General features: G+C 41.1%; 1 protein-coding gene across 1 annotated transcript in view; it reads right to left on the minus strand.

Moving 5' to 3' along the window:
* c5 (complement component 5) overlaps positions 1-18,856 on the minus strand; it is a 35,685-nt gene extending 16,829 nt beyond the window's left edge. The window contains exons 1-19 of the mRNA XM_064354541.1: positions 18,652-18,856; positions 17,559-17,751; positions 17,183-17,336; positions 16,933-17,003; positions 16,631-16,725; positions 14,010-14,092; positions 13,311-13,401; positions 13,090-13,195; positions 12,094-12,226; positions 11,265-11,380; positions 5,683-5,871; positions 5,088-5,291; positions 4,610-4,819; positions 4,312-4,461; positions 3,326-3,455; positions 2,803-2,871; positions 2,425-2,640; positions 1,411-1,501; positions 206-288 (exon numbers count right to left, since the gene is read on the minus strand). Coding sequence (XP_064210611.1) covers positions 206-288; positions 1,411-1,501; positions 2,425-2,640; positions 2,803-2,871; positions 3,326-3,455; positions 4,312-4,461; positions 4,610-4,819; positions 5,088-5,291; positions 5,683-5,871; positions 11,265-11,380; positions 12,094-12,226; positions 13,090-13,195; positions 13,311-13,401; positions 14,010-14,092; positions 16,631-16,725; positions 16,933-17,003; positions 17,183-17,336; positions 17,559-17,751; positions 18,652-18,716 — 2,449 coding nt within the window. The 5' untranslated portion in view covers positions 18,717-18,856. The remainder of the gene's footprint in view (positions 1-205; positions 289-1,410; positions 1,502-2,424; positions 2,641-2,802; positions 2,872-3,325; positions 3,456-4,311; positions 4,462-4,609; positions 4,820-5,087; positions 5,292-5,682; positions 5,872-11,264; positions 11,381-12,093; positions 12,227-13,089; positions 13,196-13,310; positions 13,402-14,009; positions 14,093-16,630; positions 16,726-16,932; positions 17,004-17,182; positions 17,337-17,558; positions 17,752-18,651) is intronic.
* Positions 18,857-19,274: the final 418 nt, after the last annotated feature.

Below are 19,274 nucleotides of genomic sequence, written 5' to 3' on the forward strand. Positions count from 1 at the left end.
GGGCAGGCAAAGGGGCAGTTTAGGGGGCTGACAAAACAGGACTCTTAGTCTAGCAGTGGGGGCTGATGGGTCAGCTTTTGTCATTGGACCAGGCAACACTTTGCTCTACTGTTGTTTTTTTATATAGATTTTTAGATAAGATCGCTACCTTCTGCTCAGTACGTGCAGAACCTATGTGAAGCAGTACAGATAATGTTTCTCTTACCCTCACTGGACATCTCCACCACTTTGAACTCCCAGGTCGTGAGCGAATCTGGCAGGCTCTTTTGAACTGACAGCACCCCTGACCTGAGTGGCAACATGCACAGCATGTGACCTTCCTGTGAGCCCTGACAAGCTCCCACAGTGCCCCAGGTAAACGGCCGGCAGCACACCCGACAGCGCGAACCACAGCTCAGCTAACACAAAGCATTCTCACAACATTGCTGCCATGTAGTGGCTAGGTTATAACATCCCAGAAATATTGTGAGAACATTGTGTGTTAGCTGGGACTGCTCTCACTGCCATTGGCCAGCAGTTTCACACCCTGCAACTGCTCAGAGACGGTGCAGATAGTGTCCTCCTTATCTCATAATCCCTCAGCAGCTGGTTTAAGGACAATTGTGCAATCTTTTTTTTTTTTCTTGCATTTAAATGATTCAATAAGTGAGAAGCTAAAGATGCATACTTTTAAAAAATGAATTAATAGGGGTTTGGAGAAGGGAGCACCAGAACATGACAATACCCAAGTGGAAAAAAAAAAAAAAAAAAAAATGTAAACAAATAAAGAACTATGGCATGCTGAGATGGACTGTCAGTCTTTTTTAACGAGCTTTTGGCCAACTGACCTTTTGTCAGGGTATTTGACTGAGATCAGACTTTTTCAAAAGCATTTATTGAAGAGCGTTAAAAGGCCACACCCGTCTGATGGCTCACTCAAATTCTGTGAGGAAGGTCTACTAGCCAAAAGCTTTATTATTAAAAGGGACTTGCAGTCTTGCCAAATTTACTTTCCTTGTTTAAATTTCCATCAAACCATCCATCCATTTTATAAACCACTTACTCCTGGTCAGGGTTTTGGTCAGTCCATCACAGGGCCCACACACCATTCGCTCACATTCATACCCATAGCTAGAGGTCTAACACATTGTATCCATTTTGTATCGTCATTTACTTCACGTCATGTTAGTAATGGAGGATCTCTGAAACCAAATCCCATGGATAGTATAAAAACCTTGTGTTGAGGATAAAAACCATTTAACGTCTCAACTATTAAATTATATGGTCTTATGTTCTGCATAGTTTTGGCAGGACAGTGTTTTATAAAAACAATTCAAAGAGAATTACTTCCATTGGTGTGACTTTGAAATAAACTGCCATCACCCAACACGAGTGGACACTGCTGTGTGACCTAGGGACAGATTTCCTTACCCGTCAGTGACGCGGTACACCTCCCACAGCCAACTCTCTGGGAAGAAGCTGCGTACCCTTGGTGCGTTGAAGCCAAACTGGATTTCCAGCTCTGCAAGAATGAGTCACAGCACCAAGCCTCGAGTCACAGAATTGAGTCACAATACCAAACCAGAGTTACAGCACTTAGTGTCACGGGTAGAGGTGTGGTGGACCCAAATGCAGACTTGGACAACCGAGTGTCGAAACTCCCGAAGGATGTTTAATTCAAAAAGGTACACAATACAGCAGGCAGTCTCGTAGTCAGTTCGTGCAAAGATCAAAAACCAGAAAAATCCACCGGGCCAAAAGTACAGAATCGGAAGGCAAAAATCAAAGTCGTTAAACAGGCGGAGGTCAGAACAGGAAATCAGCAAAACAAAGTAGGCAGGCAAAAATTGGTGGTCGGGTAAACAGGCAAGATCAAAACACGAGTCAGACTAATGAGCAGTAACCGCTGGAAAGGCACCATAAACGAGAGGCACAATCTGGCAAAGAAGAACAGGGAAACAGAGAATATATACCAAGGAACCCAGGTGTGTGAAATGAGAGATAATGAACAGAGCGTGAACATGCAAACAGAGAACAGGTGAATGAAATGACTGATTAACCATTAAGTGAGAATGCAGTCAGAACAGCTGGGAGTGATAAGCTGAGGGGAGAGAGAGTAAGAGGAAAAAACCACACCCACACAAAAACTGAAACAAAGATTGTGCAGGAGAAAAAGCAGATAGTTAACTAAAAGGTAACAAAAAAAACCAGAAACATAACACTTAGTCTGAGTCACAGAACTTGGTCTGAGTCACACTACTGAGTCTGAGTCACAGAACTTTGAGTCACAGCACTTTGTCTGAGTTACAGCACTGAGTCTGAGTCACAGCATTGAGTCTGAATCACAACACCAAACCTGAGTTACAGCACTGAATCAAAGCTCTGAACAAACAGCAGTACGAGTCATTATCCCACTACCCCTTTAAAAATTATGTTCTGGCTTACCCATGCGTGCGAGAATAAGGTGGGTGGTGGAGGCGGCATTCAGTTTTATGTAGAAATCGCAGCATTCTGCGAAGACACTCTTGCATTTTTCGTGATCAGATATTTTTTTGTGCCTGGGCAAGCGGTGGGCACGGTCTGCACACGTCTCCAGCATTGGGATATTCTTCATCCCCCCTTGGCAGCAACGCTGCTGTTCTCTTGTGTTATACGTCTGAACTGCAGGGGTGGGGGTGGGGGTGGACATGGAACAAAACTGTAAACATCACCCTGAGGAGTATCTTGGAGCCAAACAGGAAGAGGAAGGTGATTATGTGCTTGTGTTGCCCCGCCCCCACGGTTGTGAGAGATGTAGAGAGGTACGGCACTGTGCTGTCTCACCTTTCTTCATTATTTCTTTCTGCATGTCAGTGGACCGTTTTGGTCGCAAGACCGCTGAGCAGGTCGCATCTGAAAGACAGGCATCGTTACAGATAATTTCAGACTGTATCTGATCCCTGCATCCTACTGGAGAGACTCAGCCTGCCCTTAACATTACCTAACTGTAGTGAGGTGTGATGTAATTCAGCATAAAAAATAAATCACAGAGTGCTTCATAAATACCATATCTGAGACGATGAACAAGAACATTCATAGTAGGTATGAATAACAAAACAAAAACAACAATAACATTAATAAGGAGGACATTGATGGCTGACCTGATGCAGTAGACAGGGTTCCCTCTCAGATTTATATTTTCAATTCATTTTCAATAACATTTTAGGATTTTATACAATTTCACATTATTTGACATACAATTTAACATTGCCCTCCACTCCCAAGTTGGGTCTTACTTTGTTGAGGCTATGCTAACACCACCACAGAGGTGTGAAGGTGTGCCATATGGCTTTGAACAGGGAAATACCTTCAGATGATGTGGCTTTGGCATTAGCATTTGTCATGAAAGTGAGGCCGGCAATGTGGAACACATTGGCATTGTCTTTACCGCCTCCTCCCCCACAGCCCTGGTCGCTTCGTTCAATGTGATGCAGAGTCTGCCCCAAGGGTCAAAGGTCACGGTTAGGATCCTCTGCAAGCTGACTGGTGTGTCTGAGCACATTCTTTAAAAACTGGACAATGGCAACAACAGCTGGTAGTAATGAACTAAAAAAAATACTTCAAAGACACTTTGGGACATGAAAAATTCAGTATGGACTGTTTTCATCCGGACCATACTGAGTTCAGTTAACTGTGAACTTGTTAATTGTGTGTTAATTGTGACTGATTATCGTGTGTATGTGTGTACTGTGAATGTAATTTAAAAAAACTGGTAAACCAAAAAATGATTAATATGCAAAAAATGAAAAACAATAGTGTTGTATGCCTGAATGCCTTGAAAGAAGACCTTTTTTGGTCTTTTTACGAGAAAATAGACGAAAATCAAGTTTAATGCAAACTGAAACTGAAATAGCATTTTCCTAGAGCAGTACTTCAATCAATCACAAAACATAAGCGCCTACTAAAAACAATGACCCCAATGAAGGTAGGACAGTGACCGTCCTGACAGATGCTGCCAAATTCAAATGACAAAGCGGTTAATGTACATTTTAACATTAAATATAGCTATTTTGAGTATTTTAGTGAATTTAACCTAAACTAGGATGGGTCATATCCACTGTGAGTCAGTATATAATTATTATTCAACATTCATTTACTTCGCATGTGGACAAAATTTCATGATTAAACATTACTGATGCAAAGATTAACTGACACTAGCAAGAAGTGATAGGCAAATCTTAGGCAAATGCGTCCCTTGTGTGGACTGTGTTGATTGGATTGACCATGTTGAATTCAGCTGAATGTGGACTGCACTGGGTGTGCGGTTTGCTCTGGGTCTTGTGCTTGTCTCACTCTGGCCATGGGGTCACTGCTAGGAGCACGGAGGTTGTAGACAGCCGTGTCAGTTGAGGAGAGAGCCACCAAGGAGCCATGGCCTGCCTGCACCTGCAGCATCAAATTTTCCTTGGGCTCGTATGACTCCTGATTGGCCCACAACTTCGTCTGTCCCAAAGCAGGAAGGGGGGGGGGGGGCGGGGTCACTGTCACTGGCAGTACACACTTAGTGTGGCTCTATTTTTACACTGTGTATTTTTCATTATAACAGCATTTAAATGCAAAAATGAGAGAAACCAATCAGATGGTGATATACCTTTAGGCCGTTGACACACTTTGCTTTCACGCTAAACCACACAGAGTCAGCTACCAGCTCTGCCGTCTGCTCCCCAGTCAAGATGTAGTAGACCAAGAGGCGAGCGGACGGCACCATGTCTGCGGTTACGTGGAAGTTGATGTTCTGGACATTGGAGGACCCCACACGTGGCACCGTCTTGACTTTAACAATCTTCCCCTTGGAGATGATCTGTGGAGAGCAATGAGTCATGAGGAGTAACAATGGAGGCTGAGAATGGATATGCCATATTTCCCAGCTTGGGCTTTTTTAAAATAAAGAAAATGTTTTTTAAAATTCTTTAAGAAAGAATAAATGAAATATGTACATAATGTGGAAACAACATTAGTGAAATACGAAACAAATTAATCTGCAGGTTACATGATACCTCTAGTTCACAAAAAAAGACATTCATGTAGTGAGTCATCAGACAAATAAGCTGAAGAGAGACAAAAGTCACCTGGTAGCTGAAAGTTCCCAGGGTGAGGCTAGGGTGGTGGTAGAAGTAGACATTGATGCTGGCGTACTCGCCCACCTTCATGTCTTGGTAGTGGGAGGCCCAGTCAATATACAGGTAGCGCTTGTTAATTGACTTGTAGGCCTCAGCGCTATATGTCAGTTTGGCCTGGCTGGTGTGAGGCAGCGTACTGTCTTCAGTCTGCAGCTGTAACCACAGACACAGGCCCCTTCATTCAACACAAGCACGGACACTGTTACAGACACAGGTAGCATGCGCACATACACATACTCAACTACACGTGGAGGGTTACAGACTGAAACACAAATAAACACATTGTCCCTGTCAGTCAGCCCACAGACTGTTACACAGACAGCATAAGTCTCACTATCTGTGCACTCAAACACACCATCTACATCGCACAAACCCAGCTCCTGCTACTGCTAGAGATGTAGCTTTCTCATAGTTAGCAGCTAATATGGAAATCAAGCCACAGCATTTGTTTTCTTTTACACAAAAATCCATAATTCAGAGAATTGTTCAGACATAGACTAATGCTATGGCATAGCCCATGCTAGTGAAATTGGTCGGCTCTCACTGAAAATGTGGCTGTTTTGGAGTTGGGTGGGATGTTGTATGTGAAGAGTGCGGTGCCGTCCGCCTGGCTTATCTGATACTTGTTCTGGTCGCTGTGATCTTGGGCTTGTGTTTCATCATCCATGATGGTTACCAGTGCCTTTACTGGTACCCTGGGTACCGGTTGCCCCAGGGGGTCCTTCACCATTACCTGAGACCACCAAAAAATACAAAAATATATAACCAACCACAAAAAAATGTACATTATCATTATTGCGATTATTGTTGTTATAATAATAACAGTATTGCCCCAAGCAGCAATTATAGGGTTCCAAGCACACATTACAAAAATAGTGAAAAAATAATGGAACAGAGACAAGATAGACAGACAGACAAATAAGCAAAGGTTTTGTTAGGATTAGACAGGCAGTTGGTAAGTCATGGCAAATTTTATATTGGAACAGTGTAGAAAGTTTGTGCCTTTGTCTTATACTGTATGTTTAGAGAGCATAAAACCAGATGCATATGTCAAAAGTGATAAAACAAGTGGAAAAATGTGGAATAACCCATGCACTGGTGTAAAATAGAAAAAACACAAAGAGGAGGCTATAGCAGAAATGTAATTGATTATGAAGTCCATAGCGCTCAAGATAGCAATCAAACAATGAACAGTTTTTTCTTAGACGTTCATCAGGGTCTGAATGTACAAAGAAGATGTAATTGTAATTAGTTAATAGATGTCAGCTGGTAATGAAGAGAGCACCAATAGTTGTATACGTCATAAGCCTTACAATTTGTATGCTGTACAAAGTGTTGCAAATCACATAACAATGGGAACACGAGGATAGACAGCATCAAAGTTTAAATTTCCAAGTATTACAAGAATTAAATACAAAAAAGGGGCAAGATTATCATCCCAGACTGATAGATAAACATAACAAACATTGGAATGGGCATGATAAAAAGATAAATCTACAGAAAACAACTTAGTCTTCATTAAAGCCATCTGGATGTGATGTTTTTAAGTAGAAAATCCATTTACATTCTGATTGTAGCAATTTCTGTTTAATATTGACACCTCTTTGTGTTTTATAATTTTTTTGGCAGGATGACTGGCTTGAGTAAAGTCTTGCAATAGGCGAGCAAATGTCATTTCTACGAATACCATTCTTATGTTCAATATAATACCTATATATTGTAATTTGCACGGAGATCATTTTATGTTGGGCCATGACCTTGCAGGTTTATGAATCAAGGCTGACAAAAATCAGTTTTTTCATCAACTTTTGCCATGGGATTGTAGTTAGTGTGACAACTGAATTTCCATGTGTGGGATCATAAAAATTATCCTGACTGATTATATTTTGGAGAGGGTAGCTTCGGGATTTTAATCAAAAACTTTATGTTTCAAAGTTTGGATCCTTATCCACTCCGCAGTTTACTGTGTTGAGAGGTTGAGGGAGTTGTAAGGGGTGGAGTTTCATGACAGCCCAAGCTTTGTTGAAAGCTTCAGAAAGAATATTATACAGTTGCAAGAGCCCTTACCAGTATGTATGTATTTGAAGCCTTACTACCAGCATCTGCACCAGTATCAACAACTGATAGGACCTCTTTAGCAGCAATAACCTCAAACAAATGTTTCCTATAGCCGCCGATCAGACTTGCACAAGAACTTCACTTCAGTTCATTGATATTTGTTGGATTTCTAACATGAACAGTTCTCTTCAGGTCATGCCACAACATCTCAGTTGAGTTAAGAAGGTCTGATGTCTGGACTAAAAAAAAGCAGAGCCTTTGTTTCTATCCGTGGAGCATTTGTAGTGAGAAGGCACCATCATGAAGACCAAATAACTAACTATGACTGAAAAGCAACTCATCTGTAAGCTGTGACGACAGAAGAATTCTGGATAGCACAGAAACTGGATATGTCAAGTACAGCAGTTTGGAAAGTCTTTAAAAAGAAAGAAACCAGTGGTGGACTTTGAAATAACTGTACAGGTCGGTGGAGGAAGACAACTACAGTTGATGACAGACAAATTCTGCGAGCTGTGAAGAAAAACCCTAAGACCAGAATCTGTGACATCAACAGCAGTCTCCAGAGGACAGGGGTGAAAATATCACAAGAACCACACTGCAAGATTGAAAGGCCAAATTAGAATTTGCCAAAAAAAAAAATAAATAAAATACAGCGATGCCCCAGAACTGTGGGGAAAGGATGGACCAGCCCAAGCTCCAAAGCATACCACCTCATTTGTGAAATATGGAGGAGGTAGTGTCATAGCATGGGCATGCTAGGCTGCTCCTGGAACTGGCTCACTTATTTTTGTTGATTGGCCGTTGGCACATTGGCCGTTGTTTCATCCTGCAGCAATGCAATGACCCGAATGCACCGCATATGCAACCAAAGCATTCATCAATGGGGAAAAGTGGAAAGTTTTGGACTGACTAATCAGCCACCTTATTGTAAAACCAATCGAGTATGAATTTCACTTGATGAAGCCAGAAAGATCAACTGAAAGAGACCAGTTTTACGAACATAAAACTTGAAGCGCAAATTGTGGGCTGACAAGGGTGTGTTGGTGCATTTTCAGTCTGTCTGAAATTAATGTATCTTTAAGTATGGCTACAACTAATTACGCAATCAGCAAATGGCACTATTCACATTTCGCGTATGAGCTTAAAAGTAAAAAAAAAAAAAAAAAAAAAGAAAAACTCCTGTTTAGTGCATTGAATACACAATAAAAATTACCAGTGTTTATGAGTCCATTCTGGCCATAGTCCTGCCATGTAAGACCGTAGGCTATCCAGGACTATGGACAGCGAAGAACAGCTGTGGAATATACAGCCGAGTCACATTGCGATTTCCGATTTAATTTATCCAAATGCGAGAATGCAATGTTGCAAGGAGCATGACTATTGCCGGGGTGGAATGGGAACATGTTGGAGACTCTAGGTCATCTTTTGTTTCTCCCAGAAGAGTAATTACTTCTATGGCTGGGTGGTTGTCAAAGAAGTCTCAGGTGTCAGGGATTCCATTATTTTTGTCTTTTTTGGCAGCGTCATGAACTTTGCCGTTCTTGCGGTTTCCATGATTTTTGAACGTTCTTTCTATGGCTACAGTAACGTGACAAATTGTTCTTAAAGACTCAAAGTTGTCACATGCACAAAATCTAACTCTAACCTCTTGAAATCCCAATGGGTTGCCGGTGGTCAAAAATAGCATTGTCTTAAATTATTGCTTTTATTGGTCACTGATTCAAGGTGCACTGCTGTAACATCTACGCTGCTGTAAAGCTTAGGCTCTTCGCACTTTTAAGCAAAAAACCCTGTCTCAGTCAATAAAACCACTAGAGATAACAAGAGAAACAACAAAGCAGTCCCCTTTCCCAAAGGATGGCTGAAATTGACACCCCCGGTTGATTATTATGGTTTATAATCCAGTAATTGTCTGCAACAAGTCAAACAACAGCTAATACTACAGTATTAATATTGCTAAAATCCCCCAAAGCAATCAATCATGTCTTTGTACACTGGCTAGCAAAAGTCATTATTCATTCTGCATTATTTCCATTGAGATGAAAGTGTTTTCAGGAGCAGAGCTCTTGCTCTGTTGTGATCAGAAGGTTCACTGCTTAAAGCCTGATTTACTGCAGCCTGGCAGCTGATTGCAGCACTCCAAGTGGTTTGACTTTATCTAAGGGAATTTAGTTTGAGTGATAACTAACCATTATGAACACATTTTGTACATAGAAGCTCTCCAAAATGACAGCATTTGACTGAAATATAGCTTAGTCTGAAAGAGAGAATGGGCAAATAGAATATTTGTTTTGTGGAGTTACAGAGGGTACCACCCTCAATGGAATTAGCTTCTGGAAGTGGAATATGGCTGGGAAAAAAGATATACACACTATTCCAATTTGGGGAGATTTGGTTCCATTTGGAGAGGTTTTTGGGACACTTGGGCCCACCTTTGGGAAAATGCATATCAAATTTTACTGCTTTCTTCAGTCCACTCCAAACTTTTATCCTGGTGTTGTATACATCCTGGGGGATTGGAAAAAGAAACCTGGGTACCGCCTGGTATAATCACTACAGAATGAAGAAAATTCTAATTTATTTTTTTTGTTTTTCAGAACAAATTTGTCCTGTATGTTTACAAAGAGAGACTCCCATAGGATCTGGGGATTTAGTCATTTTGGTACAAATGCGGTCTTTATTTCAAGCTTTGAACCATGTCTGCACTGTATATAATTTTGGAGATAATGGGTTCATTTAAGAGAGGGGGATTCTTCCAAAATCTCTGGGATTTAAGTGGGGTCAAAGGGTAGAAATAAAAACAAGCACACAGTAATCCTGTGATTTATTATTTTAGTAATGCAATTTGAGCATATTCTGTATGCTCTGTTCCTAACATTGTTTTGTTCAAGGCAAAAAGCATGCTCTTTCCATAATGGTTGAATGTGGTTTAATGCACCAGCCTATCAATTATTTAGCTACTAGCAGCAACTGGCCAATGATTTTTTTTACGTCATGCACTTGTTACTGTTGCTACAGTTGTGCACAGTATTTCAGTCATGTCCCACGGCCGCACATGAGATTTATTGGTTAATTTAATAAATTAATGTTTTTAAACTGTGTGATTTCTGACTCTTTTTTTTACGTTTTCCGTGATTTTTAGCAATTTTGTCATGACTGCTCTGTGACTTTAAACAATATTTTTTGTGACAAACACCCAGCCTATTGCTTGGCTGCAATCATAATTAATACTAGTTCATATTAATAATTGTTACTGTTTTATGATGCCTTGCTTAGGCAGTTGAAATAATGTGATTCTTGTTGCAAAGATTCTCTCAGTGCATCTTTGAGGACTGTACATATATCTCCATCTTGCTTGCGCCTTGATTTACACCTGCTTTCCAGGGGCAGAGAACTTTTATGTAAAAAATTGACCCTTGTTAATTGTGCAAACTTTAGTAAATTCTATGGAATACATAATCAGTCACACTTATAATATCTCTGCCCGTTATTTGTGTGATCCTCTCTTAAATGCATAGGCATCGAGAGTAGTGGACCTTGCAATGACTAATATAGATTACACGCATATTGTGCTTCCAGCCCCCTGCACCTCTTCGATACATAAGCACTTGTTTCTGTGGCAGAATGCATCATATCTGTGTCTGAAAATAGTTGCAAAAGGCTTAGTAAATCTGGCCTCAAATGTTTGGTGATGTCAGTGTGTCATAGACATGCAGTTGTTGCATTTAAGGGCCATGCAACCAGATATTACTTTATTGCTTTGATTTACTTTTAAGTTTGTCTGTTACCTTAATTTTGCAAAGATTTTTAAACTATTATTTGCAGCGATATATTGTCTGTGCGCTTTGAAGGTCCCAAAATTGAATTCAGTGAACATAATATGTTAAAAATCAGGTGACTGTTAACCACATTTCAACATCTTCAATGCTTACGTTTGTGGATGGTGCAAAAACATTAAAATGATGTTGACAATATTAACATTATATTCGCCTAAGAAGGCTGGTTGACCAGTCAGCATTGACAAAATCACAGAATCACAAACATATGAGATCAGATTAGTGTACCTACCCTGACAAAGTAAGGCAGTCCAGGCTTAATGAAGGGTGGAGTGGCAATCAGGCCCAGAGTGTAGGGAGACAGGCAGAACTTCACAGTGGCAAGCTCTGATTCCTGAGAAATCCCACCTGCAATGGACCATAAATGAGCCTACTGTCATTACATTGTGTCGAGCTGGACTAAAATGAAAGGGTTTTCAAAGGGGCTGCTGGGGGGAGTTCCAGTGTATGGATGCATCCCACAGTCTGGTATCAAATCCAGACTAGGCCAGTGCTGACTGTGACCAGACTGTTGCATTGTCCAGGGAGCGAGAGATTTGGCCAAACTGTTTTTGGGTCATCATGTAAAAGTGACCCTTCTGGTCAGTCAGGTACATGCAGTCTGCCTTTGCCACCTCTTGATGAGCTCCTCTGACAGATTAATAATGACTGAGCAGCTGGACTGGTGGTGGACTGCAGTGGAAAAAAAGCGGCAGACAGCAGAACGCTTTCCATATTCACTAGAAGTGGCAGAATGAAACGGCATCACGGGTCAATGAATACACTTTTGAATTCCGAAACTGTACCTGGTAAGCTATTTCATATAAGAACCTGTCAATGAATGAATCCATATGGGTTGCTAAGTCAAAGAGACTGTGGTTGTCCTGAAAGTGGTCTTAAATGTATGCTTTTCTCATACCATGAGTCGATTGAAAACACAAAATAACAGCCAATAAAGCTGTGAGAGCAGAGCCCTGTATTGGTAAAGACATATTTTTGGTATGTCCAAAACTGAACATTTGGCTGTCCAAATGTTCAGTTTTGGCAAACGTATGCCATGGCTGAAAGCTGTGACATCTCACCGGTTGACTCCTGCACAGTAGTGGTGATGTAGAAGGTCTTCCCATCCAGCGCCTGTAGTGTGCGTGGTCCTTCGGCCTCGCCCTCAAACACCTCCTTCACTTTCAGCTCAAAGTCTCCCTTACCGTTCCGTATCTGCATTATGGATACAACAAGATGTTTGCATCAGTGCATGTGTGGGGTCATATCCTAGGCGACAAGGGTGGGTTGTGTTGAGCTTTAATGAGTCTGGGGTTGGCTTTTATGAAGTATGTTCTTAGGGGCCTATCCACTTGCTGTGCCATACAGAGAAATGTTCGCAAACACAAATTTGCTCTAAAATGATTTTTTTATATGATCTAAATGTAAAGTGAATTGTTATATGACTGCAGGCATATGCATTAACAGCAGATATGTTAATAAGCAAATATGATACGGAAGAGCAAGCATTTGAACTTTTCGGTTGTCCTACTGTAGCAGCAAATAAATAAAACTTAATAATGAGGGGGAAAAGGCATATTTTCTGGCGGTGTGGTGATTGTGATAGCATACAACAGAAATGCTCAGAGGGTGTAAGAGCCACCATGGTCTGTGAGCCATTGCGGTGCCGCCCTGTCAGTACTGTGTTGCTTATGTGTTGTGGCCACTTGCAGTTTAGGTGAGCCTTTAGAAAATGCATATAACTTCAACTTCACTTTAACAGCTTTGTCTTCCAAGTCTGAATACAGGGCCTGTAATGACCTAACTTTTCGGCATACCATGAAAGGTCTAATTATATACAGCCAAAAGTTGGCAAAATCAGTGTGTGTGCCAGCTGTATAAAAAATTTCTTTCCCTGGTCTTTTGAACCTAGCCCCACCACAGGCCCACACACTTGGATCTATGAAATGTCTACTTAAAAGGATGTAACATATTTCAACGAAGGGCTGACAGATCTTGATAGTTAAACCTGTTAGGTAACCCAGCAACCAAAGGAGGTAAAGAGTGAGGGGAGAGAAGGACGGCTGTGGATCTCTTACCACACCTCTCCGCAGTGACCCTGCTAATACGTTCGTGCTGCTTTGATCAGTGTACCCAAACTTCAGGAACACATCTGCATCAACTACTGGCAGGCCATGCATGTACCTGACACATAAAACAGACACACTCATGCACACAAGCCTTACAGTAAGAAGAACAGTGCATATCTTTACAGGATTATGCTCTTTGAAGCAGATCAGATCTGCATGTTGTGACTCACCTGGCCATCACCTTCACCTTGAATGACTCAAAGTTGGCTGTGCTGATGTAGTTGGCCTCTGGCTCGATAATTACGGAGATGCTGGGCAAAACTGTGTGACAAACATTTATTATTATGATTACAAGCACATGGACCAAAGTACATGACTGCAGTAAGTATAAAGACATGGGTCTGTGCAAAACTGAAAAGCAAAGGGTTTGGCAAAACCCAGGAAATATAGGATTCTGGGTAATACAGAGGCAATAGATGGTGGGTATGAAAGAGGCAGAGGAATCTCAATGAAAAAGAGGCAGAAACTAATGCTACAAGAATGAATACTTTTAGCACAAATTTCAAGAAGGTTTGATGCTCATTAGAGCAGCACTGTTTTTAAACATTGGCTTTGCCTGTTAGCCTAAATTCTTAGTGACTCAGTCTGACATGATATTCTTCAGGGAAGAAAAAGACAGAGGATGCTGGGCAAGACAGAGGCAAAGCATGCTGGATAATGGTGGAAAGGATGTAACATGTGACAGACAATGAGCCGTGTTCACCAAGAAGAATCCTAATGATTACACGGGGATAGCATGTTAATTAGCAGTCCAGTAGTCCCTGATGATGATCATACATTTTTATGCTAAGTGGCTAGGGAAACTACAAGTCACTTTACTCAAAAATAGTTTTGTGGTTCTGAATTGTCCATGGTTATTGTTGAATTACCATATTCTTTGACCTCAAACTCAGTTCTTGCTGTGGTGATGAATTCCTCAGCGTAGGTAGCTTCAATTTTCCAAACTCCAAACCTGTTGTACAGAGCACAAGGTCATGTTATTTGGAGTTACTCATGACCAACAGGAAAAAACCTTAATGTTTATTTGACAGTCAAAGTGAGCTATCTTGTACACTGAACACATACAGTTAAATGCAAAAGTATTGGGACAGTTGTGTCAAATTGGTTGTTTATCCTCAGAACTAATCAAATTAGTATTTTTGTATTTCAAATCAAACAATGACTATGGGGCAAAATTCATGTTTGCATTGAGTCAAGCCTCACTATTCCAGCATAAATCAACATAAGTTTTGGGACAAATGACTGTCAGCTGTTTGTGACATTTCACAGGTTTACCATATTATTATTATTATTATTATTGTTATAAAGTTAAAAAATATCATGGGTAAAAATAATACAATCCACCATTATCTACTGATGGGGTTATAACAGTTGAGCCAAAGAACATAGCACAGTATTGCTCCATATAATACATACACTGTAATATATATGACACAAAGTTCTGAGAGAAATCAACCTCCCATTTTCTAAACTTGCTCACTAATACCAAGACAATAGAAAAATAACCAAAAGAATAATGTGAAAAGATGTTTTCAGAAGAACCTGCCCCTAAAAGAAAATGGTTTTGGAACATGGCTGTGGGGATACGCTTCCATTCAACCACAAGAACATTAGTGAGGTTGGGCACCGATGTTGGGCATAAGACCTGGCTCGCAATCGTCATTCCAATTCATCCCAAAGTTGTTTGATGGGGTAGAGGTCAGGGCTCTGTGCATGCCAGTTAAGATATTCCCCACCAAACTCATCAAACAATTTCTCTATGGACCTTGCTTTGTGCATGGGGGCATTGTTGTGCTGAAATAGGAAAGGGTCTTCCCCAGAGTGTTGCTGCAAATTTGGAAGCGCACGATTCTCTAGGATGTCATTATATGCTGTAGCATTAAGATTCACATTCACTGGAACGAAGGAGCCTAGATCAAACCATGAAAAACATCCTCCTCCTCCTCCACCAAACTTTACAGTTGGCACTATGCATCCTGCCATCCGTCAGACTGTCAGATAGTGAAGTACGATTCTTCAATCTAGAGAACGTGTTTCCACTGCTCCAGAGTACAATGGCGGTGTGCTTTACACCACTCCAGCCGATGCTTGACATTGCGCATGTAGTGGTCTTAGGCTTGTATACAGTTGCTCGGCGTTGGAATCCCATTTCATGAAGCTCTTGACAAACAGTTCTTGTGGTGATGTTGTTTTCAGCGGTAGTTTGGACCTCTGTAGTGAGTGTTGCAACCGAGGACGAATGATTTATATGCACTATACGCTTCAGCACTCGGTGGTCCTGTTCTGTGAGCTTGTGTGACCTACCGCTTCACAGTTGAGCTTCACAAAGTTATTAATGTGATTCAACAATACTCTAAAGCAGTGGTGTCAAACTCGTGCCATGGAGGGCCGTGTGTATGCAGGTTTTCATTCCAACCAATTAATGCTGCCTTAATTGACTCTAATTACTCATTCAGCCATATGCGTTTAACTGCATTGAAGTACAGAATATAAGAAAATTTTTATTTAGACAATGCGGGTCACCATAGACGTCGGGTCACCATTGTGCACAAACCTGCATCCCTAATTCAGCAAATAATTTAACTAATTATATAATCAAGATCTGAGGCTGGAATGAAAACCTGCATACACACGGCCCTCCATGGCACGAGTTTGACACCACTGCTCTAAAGCCTCCGGGATTAATTTGAATATCAATAAAAATGAACTGTTTGCTCTCAAAGTCATTCTTTTTATAATATCTCAGTCTCAGTTATTGTCCAGGTTTTTTCACAATTAAAAAAAGTATATATATGTATTCACACACAAATCCATTTTCTGTTACCCATTAGGGTAATAAAATGATATGGCTTTTCAGGTAGCTCTGAACCGCTGCCAGGCTAGCCATGACATAAATAAAATTCACAGCACTGTTAGCTTGCTGTTAGCAAAATAATTATATCACATTATGACAGCGACAGTTATTTAAAACTCCCATTCATTTTCTCCATATAGAAATGACCCTTTGATCCAGAAGTCCATATATGGGTAAAGGTTTTGCTCTGCATTCGATCAGACTTTTGCGCCACATACAGTTCTGTGGTACCAACAGCTATCTCAGGCTTTCTGTGAATAAGCCTTGCACAGAGAATAGGCCTAGAAATAATGAGAAAGTGTGATAGAAAAGCCCACAGTACAAAAAGTCAACCTATTTTGCAGGTATAGCCTCCCCGAAATGTCACTGTTGCATTATTGACAGAATAAACTATGACATTGTAAATGGACTGATTGATTATCGGCCATCCATGGCTAGCCTCTTGACATCACCTCTGTCACAGCCTACCTTAAATGCATTTTTTTTTTTAAAGAAAAGAACTTGTCTATACTTGAGATCATATTGTCTTAATCATTGTTTCATTTAAAATATAAATTTGATTAGTACAGAGGAAAAACAACCAATTTGACACAACAGTCCCAGTACTAACTGTGCCTGACAAGACTGAATTCTTACTTTGGTTTCAGGGGGATTTTGAAGGGATTTTGCATTGATAGGATCCCGGTGACATCTTGCAAATCCACAGTATCCACTACCATAGCTTCCGGGTCCTGTGAAGATCCAGGAAGAACAAAATTAGGCAGAACTGAACCAGGATCGGCCTAGTCCAGTTATCACAACCCCACGGATGCTTAAACTTCTATCGAGCAACCAGTGACTTGTATCTTGTGTCAACCAAATGTCATAAATTTGTTCCTGTCATGCTTGTGAATGGTGTGACGGTGACTCAGTTGCTAGGAGATGTGGCTGCAACCCACCAGGAATGTGAGGGTGACGGGCCGGAGGGCGGGCTTCAGCTCCGCGTTGAGAGAGAACACCCGCACCTTCACTGCAGGATCGGGGGATGAGGGGGTCGAAGTACGTACATACAAAAAATCAGTCAGGTACATGCACACAAAAATATTATATTACATTCATTTAGCATATCAATCTTAGTTTAGTTTTAATCTCAGTTTTCTCCAGTATCTCAGTTAAAAAATATCCCTGATGCTCACTGCCTTTCCTGACCTGACTGCTCGGGGGTATACAGGGGCTTATCCGTCTGGATGAATAGGAAGCCATTGTCGCGGGATACTGGAAGCTTCTGTTCCGAGGTAAGGTCACTGAACCGGGCCTCCAGGTACACATTGGTGACATCCTTGGAGAGATCTGTGGGCAAGAGCTGCAAAGACGAAAGACACAGAAACAGAAAGAGGGAAAAAGAGGGGAAATGAGAAAAGGGGGCAATGACTCAAAGATGGTGGAGAAGACAAGGTGAAGAGAGAGAGACTTCATTTATTGATTTGTTTCTCTTCGTTGGATGAATCCATTATTTCTCTAATACAGTAGAATCAATCTATCTATCGATACAACATTATGTTGTAAGCAAGGCGCAAGTGCTGACCCTCAGCGTGGCCACAGCCTGGTAGTCTTTCTCGGCTGTAAGCGTTACAGACTCAGTGGCAAACGTTTGCTTCTTGTCCGGGTAGCTCTTTAGCGAAACTGTGAAGGTGGTCTCCTGGTCATAGCCAAAGACCTGGATGACCACTTTCTCGGCTGCATCCAGTCGCAGGATTTTGGGTGCAGTGACCAGATACCTGAGGAGGCAGGCGAAAAAACGGCAAAGTGAGTTTCACCTTGGTGTAGTCATAGGTGCAATTAGATAGTGGAAGTGCATATTTTCAAGCAAATGCACACCATGTGCTGTCCATTATTTATTGATCCATGTTGTTGCTATAATTTACTCCATCAGTTCAGGAGAGTGCAGACAAATGCATGTTCTCCTCTGCAGCGGACACTTCTAGCCACCATTTCTTTTTATTCCACAGTCTGAGCTGCCCAACTGGTTGAGCACACTGGCACAGGAGGTGGCAGACCTTAGGTGGTGATTGACAGGAGACGCTCTTATACAGTGAGACTAGGAGAATCCCGATGACTCCTTCTCCAGGTGACATTATTGCTAATTATGTGCAGCTCAGTTGGCATTGATCTGGTAAGGATTTGGTACACTGGAATGCAATGCCTTAGCAGGATTAGCTACCTAGCAATCCCTATAGATGCAGTTCTGCTGGGTCATGAGAGAAAACAGACAGCTTCAAAATTAGTCAGCCAGTGACTCTGCAATATAAATGTGAGTAAAAATTAAATAATGTTCACTTATTGGTCACTAGTGTGGTGACACACTAGTGTGGTTAGAAACAAAGACAAACATTTAAAACCTTTACAGAATCTTTCTAAATTGCCTCTAAAGCTCTTTGCTTAGCATTAGCAAGGTAAATGAGCTTGACAAAATTTATCTTACATTCAATCACGGATCGCCCAGCAGTGCATTATTTCAGTTTTGTTAACATGTTCAAATGTAAAGGACGCTTCCATGTGTTGTCTTAGCCCCTGACCTACTCCAGAATACTACAGTTTGAAAACCAACACACAAAGCAGATAATTGACAAACATCCTCAAATGAATGAAATGAAAGCTCAGATAAAGCCATTACTCACGTCCTAGTCTGGGCTCTTGTCCACTGGAAGGCTTGAAAAAGACATAATAGATGGAGGAAATTCATGGTTCAGTACAGCGATGATTCTTAGTGGTACAGAGTGACTCCAACTCTGCAGCTTGCATTGGGCCCACTTTGTTTTGTCTGAAAGAAAAAAAGGACCCGTCCTGTTTATTTACAGTCAATCATTACTAATCATTACACTGTTTGGTATTCTAGCTACTAACTTCTTTTTATGCGAAAGGGGGTAAAGGAATATGACCTTTGGAATATGGCCATGCACTCTCAACCAGTCCCATTCTAGCAGGACCTGATAATGGCAAAATGGAGTGAGTAAAGAAACCTCTCAGTGAGAAAGAAATACTCTCAGTCTGGCCATTTATTAATTTTACAGTTAGACTGATTAAATTCTAATCATTCTAGAATTTAATGCTTAGAGCATTCTGGGGCAAAATGGCCTGGATATGTACAATGCCCTGACTACTATTTATTTATTTATTTTTATTTTTAGTACAGTATAATGAAAAAATAAGTGAGCAGAATGATCTGAACCAGAGCCACCACCTCCCTCGCCTCCTCCTTGGAGCATTACAAGATTACAACGATGTGAGGCTCTTCGGGGAC

The sequence above is a fragment of the Anguilla rostrata genome, chromosome 10 (assembly GCF_018555375.3).
Source record: "Anguilla rostrata isolate EN2019 chromosome 10, ASM1855537v3, whole genome shotgun sequence".
In the NCBI taxonomy this organism is placed as follows: Eukaryota; Metazoa; Chordata; class Actinopteri; order Anguilliformes; family Anguillidae; genus Anguilla; species Anguilla rostrata.